This window comes from Falco cherrug, chromosome 8, assembly GCF_023634085.1.
Source record: "Falco cherrug isolate bFalChe1 chromosome 8, bFalChe1.pri, whole genome shotgun sequence".
Lineage (NCBI taxonomy): Eukaryota > Metazoa > Chordata > Aves > Falconiformes > Falconidae > Falco > Falco cherrug.
This window is the reverse complement of record NC_073704.1, coordinates 32,618,321-32,624,748: the sequence shown is the minus strand read 5'-3', so window position 1 is coordinate 32,624,748 and position 6,428 is coordinate 32,618,321. Positions and strand designations below refer to the sequence as shown.

At 55.3% G+C, this 6,428-nt stretch overlaps 1 protein-coding gene across 3 annotated transcripts in view; it reads left to right on the top strand.

The window, feature by feature from the left end:
* The first annotated feature begins 1,384 nt into the window (after positions 1-1,384).
* Positions 1,385-6,428, top strand: part of SLC12A8 (solute carrier family 12 member 8) — a 54,949-nt gene continuing 49,905 nt past the window's right edge. For 2 of the 3 annotated variants that reach the window (XM_055719165.1, XM_055719163.1), the window contains exons 1-2: positions 2,182-2,683; positions 5,818-6,038. In XM_055719165.1, coding sequence (XP_055575140.1) covers positions 5,970-6,038 — 69 coding nt within the window. In that variant the 5' untranslated portion in view covers positions 2,182-2,683; positions 5,818-5,969. Of the gene's footprint in view, positions 1,480-2,181; positions 2,684-5,817; positions 6,039-6,428 lie in introns of those variants that run through there. The other variant, XM_055719162.1, reaches the window with a different exon arrangement.

Here is a 6,428-nt window from a genome sequence, read left to right as displayed (position 1 = left end):
GGGAAGGCAGGATCACTTAAAGGAGTGTTTGGTGGCAAAGGGGTAGTGGTGGCAACCACCCCAGGGAACTTGCTGAGCTCTTGCTCAGCCTGCAGAGGTGTCAGTAGGGGCCAGCAGGCCAGGCTCTGGGGCTGCGGGCAGGCCAAGCTCCGGGCTGCAAGCAGGCCAGGCTCCGGGCTGCAAGCAGGCCAAGCTCCGGGCTCCAAGCAGGCCAGGCTCCGGGGCTGCAAGCAGGCCAAGCTCCGGGCTCCAAGCGGGCCAGGCTCCGGGGCTGCGGGCAGGCCAAGCTCCGGGCTGCAAGCAGGCCAGGCTCCGGGGCTGCAAGCAGGCCAAGCTCCGGGCTCCAAGCGGGCCAGGCTCCGGGGCTGCGGGCAGGCCAGGCTCCGGGGCTGCAGGCAGGCCAGGCTCCGGGGCTGCAGGCAGGCCAGGCTCCGGGCTGCAAGCAGGCCAGGCTCCGGGCTCCAAGCGGGCCAGGCTCCGGGGCTGCAAGCGGGCCAGGCTCCGGGGCTGCAAGCGGGCCAGGCTCCGGGGCTGCAAGCGGGCCAGGCTCCGGGGCTGCAAGCGGGCCAGGCTCCGGGGCTGCAAGCGGGCCAGGCTCCGGGGCTGCAAGCGGGCCAGGCTCCGGGGCTGCAAGCGGGCCAGGCTCCGGGGCTCTGGGCTCAGGCCTTGGCAGCGGGTGACCTTGCACCGGTTCTGCAGCAAAGTCATAGATACTTGTTCCAGATTTTACGCTGGCCCTGAAGGCGAGAGAATCTGGCTGAACCTGTTCCCTGGGAGTTGTAATGAGCGTAAAGAGCAGGGAGCCAGAGGACAGCTTCTGAAAGATTCTGGGAATGGGATATGTTTGGGAGATACCTGCTGATCTCCCCAGGCTTCATCCCCTATCTGTCTGCTTGGAGTTTTTGCCTTCCCCTCCTGCCACTCTCCCAAGTGCGGTGTTTGTCCGAGAGTAAAGGCTTGCGTACCCTTGGCCTCTGCAGGACACTGGAACATGGCGTGGGCTCGCTCGGGCACGGGTGCCCTGTGCGGATGCTTGTAGCACACTAGGGTGGCCCGGAGGCATGTTGGCTGCCTCGGTGCTGGGGCCGATGGAGGCCGCGCCTGTTGGGGCTCCGCGGGCGGCCGCCCGGCTCTGGATTTGGCCCCGTTTACACCGGCACTGCCCACGGCCCGTGCCCGGCGCCCTGCCGGCGCAGCGTGGCGGTGCTGGCGGACCGGGCAGGTTCTGGTACACGGGCGCGCCGTGCTGTGCCACCGACCCCCTGCCGGGCTGCGGGTCGGCGGACCCCGCTGCCCCCCGCCCCTGTGCCCCGCACACCCCAGCTGCCCGCACCCTTGCCCCGGGGGGGCTGCGGGCGGGGGTGGCAGCGCCGCCCGGGCACACGTGGCAGCCGCCCGGGCCGGCCCAGCACGGGAGGCGGCGCCGCGGGCGGGGGGGCGGCGGCCGGCGGGGAACTGGGGGGGCCCGGGCGGCGCCAGGTGAGTGCGGCGGGGGCGGCGGGGGTGCCCGCGCCCCCCACGACGGGGGGGGTGCCGAGCCTGGGCGGCGGGGGCGGCCCCGCGCTTTGCTTTTGCTTTGCTTTGCCCGCTGCTCCCTCCGGCTGGGGCGTTGCTGCAGCTCACTCGGGGGTGGGGGGTGGGGGGGGTCGAAAACGGGGAAAAGAAAGGCTAAAAAATACTAGGGGGGTGGCGGGAGCGAAAAAAGAAACAAACAAAAAGGCAACAGGAAAAAAGGTAAATACAAAGGCAAAAAGAAAAGTAAAAAAGAAAAAAAAAAAAAACCACCCAAGGCAATGCAAAGAAAGGAAAGCAAAAAAAAAAAAAAAAAAGCAGAAGACAAAAGAAAAGAAAAAAAAGAAATGAAAAAACGGAAGTAAAAAGATCAGAACAAAGTAAGTCAGTATAAAAGCAAAAAGGCAAAAAGGGAAAAGCAAAAATAAAGCAACCCCCCCCAAAAAAAAGGAAAAGAGAAAAGAGAAAAAAAAAAAAGGAAAGCAAAAAAGAAAAGAAAAGCAAAAGACAATGGAAAGGCAAAAAGGCAAAGAAAGAAAAGGAAATCAGAAAAAAAAAAGGAAAAGGAAAAAAAGCAGAAAAAAGGAGAAAAAAAGGCAAAAAAAAAAAAAGTCGCAAAAGAAAAGGCAAAAAAAAAGGGGGGGGGGGGGGCGGGGAGAAAGGCAAAAGGCAGGGCGAGCCTTGGCGGCAGCGCTTTGCGGGAGGTCGGCGTAGCGCGGCCGGGTGGGCACCGAGGCTGCCCGAGCGCGCCGGGAAGTCACAGCCGGGGGGAGCCCGGGCCTGTCACGCCCGGCTCGGGAGTTACGCTGCGGAGACCCGTAAAACCAGAACGGGTCGGGTGTTTGTGCTGGCTCTGGCAGTAAAAGAATAACCCGGAATAACCAGGCGCTCTTATGCGTGGCATTACCTTCGTTGCACTGGTGGCTGCTTGGTTTCCCTTTTAATTCCTGCCTTCCTCGGGGTCCCCTAAATTAGCTGTTTTTAAGAACTTGACCTAGAGAGGCGTTGAGGGGATTTATTAAAACTGAAGTGCTGTTGGCTGCTTGGTCCCTTGAGGGAGGGAGGCTTGGAAGTGCCTCCTCTGGCAGGGATGAGGCTTCGGAGGTCGCGGGACCACACGCAGTTGGGCTTGGGAAGGCGTTAACCTTCCCTCTTTAAACCCAGCCAGCTGGTGAGTAGCTCAGAGCAGCAACGCTTAGCTCAGAAATGGCTTTAATGTGACAATTAATAAAACATTATTGCTTTCAAAGGATGCGGAAGGCACGGAAATTTCATCTGTGGGAATCTGGTTTTGCAATTAAATCTAGAAGTGTCGCAGCAGAAGGAGACGAGCCTTTGTAATGTTTCTTTGAGGAGGTTTGCTAGTGCTCTTCTGCTCTCTCAAGCCCTAAATGGTATCGAAAGATTAAAGCAACTATTCTTCTTCGATTTATAGACTGGTTAGTGTCTTTGGCAGAAACTTTAGGAAAAGTAGTATCAATTAACTTTCGAGTTAGAGCCTCGCTTATATTAGAGGAAAATGGTGCCTGTTTGGGGTTTTTTTTGGCAGACTGGTGTATATAGCAGAAAAGCTTCTGCTGAGTTGGTGACCCAGGTAGATGATGCCGCCTGAAAACATCTCTGTGCTGTGCAGCGGTTCAGAAACTGTGCTGCACTGGTGGCGTGCTGCATGGGGCAACAGGAAGGCTCCTGGCCACAGAATTTGCCACTTTTCAGACCCTGAATTGCAAAAATAACACGTACATCGTGTGGATTGGGCTGTGGCGGTGCATGCGGCGGCTGCCCTGGCATGTTTGTTCAGCTCTCAATGCTGAGCTTTATACCCCCTCCTGTGTTTGCTTCGGTTGCCTCGTAGGGCCGAATGGATCCGCCGTTGAGGAGGGATGTAAACAATTGCAGAATTCAGTTATAAGATACTGGGCGGCTGGAAATGCCACAGAGGAGCAATAGCGGAGAGGCAATTTCCTGCAATGGAGGAGAAAGCTCTTACACCGAGGCGAGCGGGAGTGGGGCTGGGTGGAAAGGACATGGGAGCATAGGGCGGGAGAAGGGGTTTTAATGCTGAGAAGAAAAAAAAAGAAAGAGGAAGAAATTGTGAGGTGAGGGGTTTTAAATGTCCGGGAGGGTAATGTTTCCTGCAAGGTGAGCTCCAGGTCTGAAATCTGTGTGCAGAGCCCTTCTTTCTGGATTCTGCAAGTTTCGATTGATAATACGGGTTCATCGAACCTTCCCGTGGTTCCACACCATGCACGCTGAACCAGCAGCTTCAGGTGCTCCAAAGCTGCTGCAAGGGGTCAGGACCATCTTGTCCTGGGGCTGCCTTGGTGGAGCGGGTGAGGAAAGCGGGGGGCTGCAGGGAGGCAGCCTCCCTGTTCTTCCTACATCCAGCTGAAGCGGCTGTGAAAGGCAGGAGTTCACTGAGTGAAATCTCTGGCAAGGAAAGATTGCATTGGGGAATCTTAGGAGAATATGGCTATTCAATTATAATCTTGTTTCACGTCGTGTATTTTCTTCCTTTTTTATTACTATGGCTATTTGCATAAAAACATGAGCTTTGCTTCTTTAGTGTTCATCTGCTCCTGCTGCTTTTGCCCGGCTTGAAGCCCCAATCTCCCTGTAACAGCAGCCATTTGTGATATTGTGAAGGGTTATTTGCTTCAAAAAAAGGGGAGGGAGAAGTGGGGAATCAGTGAACTATTATGGCTCTGGTGCTGCTTAACCAGCCACACGGACAGGGCGAAGAACCCCCCCCCTGTGCTGGGCATTGTACCGCAGCTACAGGAGACCTGCTGCAGCTGAAACACCGTGCTGGAACAGTGGCAGCATCAGTTATTTATTACTGGGTATTTAAAAGGAGAATAATAAAGGCAGGATGGTAAAAGTGCTGAGTGACCAGCTCTTTCTGCGTCAGGTTCAGCTCTCGACGCAGAAATCCTGAGTGACCCAAAGTAGTTTCTGTATGCTTTCATCCCTGTGTGGTAGGAAAAGCACATTTCTGTTGGTTGTCTTGTCTCTGTGGCTTGCAAGCATGAGGAGTCAGAGATTCCTACACCGCCTGTGATAAATTTGGTTCCTGGTCTCAGGTAAGGTGTCCAACCATTGGTACAAGCCTTGTGTGATCACAGTTGGTTCTTGTGAGCATGTGAGCTCAAATGGCCAGGAACTGTCAGCCCTGGGAGAGCCAACGGTCCAGGCAAACCGCCCTCTCCACATCCGTGGAGCATGTCTTGCTCCCCTCTGGCTACAGCCCTCTGTCTTACCCAGGCATGGTATAGCTGTGCTGAGGAACGGCCAGAAAGGCTCTGTTGGCGGTTGGTGTGGGAGACTCAGGGTAAATGGCTGATGGCCATCACAAGACCATTTGGGGGAAGTTAAGACTTGGAGCCAGCTGGAAGGAGGTGTATAAAAGCAGCCCTCCACAATTAGAGGAGAACTTTGTATAAAAACTCCCCCAATAAGTAGAGGAACCAGCTATTTTGAGACAGGGAAATGCTTGTGCTAGCTTTCCCCTTCTGTGAAGTTGTGCTAAGTTATCCCTGAAATAAAGCCTGATGCTGCTTTCCTGGTACACACGTGGTGTTGAATTAAGCCTGACCCACTGCCAGAGTCTGCCTGTGGCAGGGACAAGCCCCAAGTCGGGGTGCTGCAGACAAGGTGACTGTACCCCCAGGGGTGGGTATGACCATGAAGAAGGTCCTGGGCATCGGTGCAGGGGATGTGGCTGAGAGCATCGGGAATGCAGACTGTGGGTCTGTGGTGTGGACACATTCAGCTGCTCCAGTTCCACCTCTGTGCCATACTGGGAGAGGGGCAGAGTGGGGTAATGAGGTCGCTTGTCAGGGGAGAGTTTACACTGGCAGGACTCTAGTCTGCAAAAGGTACAGCTGAAGGGGATGTGATCAAGGCTGTGGAGTGGTTTGTGGTGCTGGGAAGTAAATAGTTCATGTGCCCTATGTCACCGGAGCATGGGGGCATGCAAAGTGACATTACCAGGCACTGGATTTAGGACCAATGGAAGGCAATACATTTCTCAGACAGCACGCCGGGGAGCTAGTGCTGCAGGGTACTAAGGATGCCAGGGGTGTGGAGGGGTTCAGAAAAGGCCACCAAGGGCTGATGATAGAGCCTGTGCATGGGCAGGCCCTGGGAGGGTGCTGGGGGAGCGCTGCGCTCTGCTTGCTGTGCTGTCACTCCATGGTTCTGCATCTGCTACGAGCCACTACCGGCTCGGTCTGGGCGATAGCCTTGTGCTTCTGCAGGCTAAGAAAGCAACAGTTGTGTCTTCTGTCTTTTCTGCTTTCACAGTAAAGTGCAGTAAAACCATGAATCTTACGCAGCGGAGGATCCAGCACTGCAGGAATGTGACCAGGAAGAACAGCTGACGTGCTCCGCTCGGCCTCGCCTGCTGTAGTGTTAAGCTGTGCATTGGGCAGGCGGAGGCAACGCGAAGGGGTGTGATGTCCAGCATGAACAGTGCCAGAAATGATGGCTACGTCCAAGAGCTATTCCATGAGGAAGCACAGCAGGTTTGTCGGAGAGCCATTTCCTTTCAAAGCCCAAGTTTCCATCTCTGAGGTCTCTGCACCTCCTCCTGGTCTGTCTCTGTGGCAGTTAAACAGGGCTGAGGGGACAAAACTGCCCTCCTTTTTGCTACCTAAACCTGAGGTGTATTATTTAGAAAGGAAGAGAGGGAACTTGGTTTCCAGAGGGTGGGAGGGAGCAATAGAAGGGAGTTGCAATAGATAACTGCACTTGCCCTGAAGTTTCAGGTCTCCATTCCAGCAGCTCTGAAATTCACTGGTGCCCCGAGTAACAGGGTCCCATGTCTCCTCTAGAAAGGTAGTGTCCTGATCAGAGATCACTGTGTGTGATGGGAAGACCATCTTAACCTCCTCTGTCAGTCCCAGTTGGCCTGG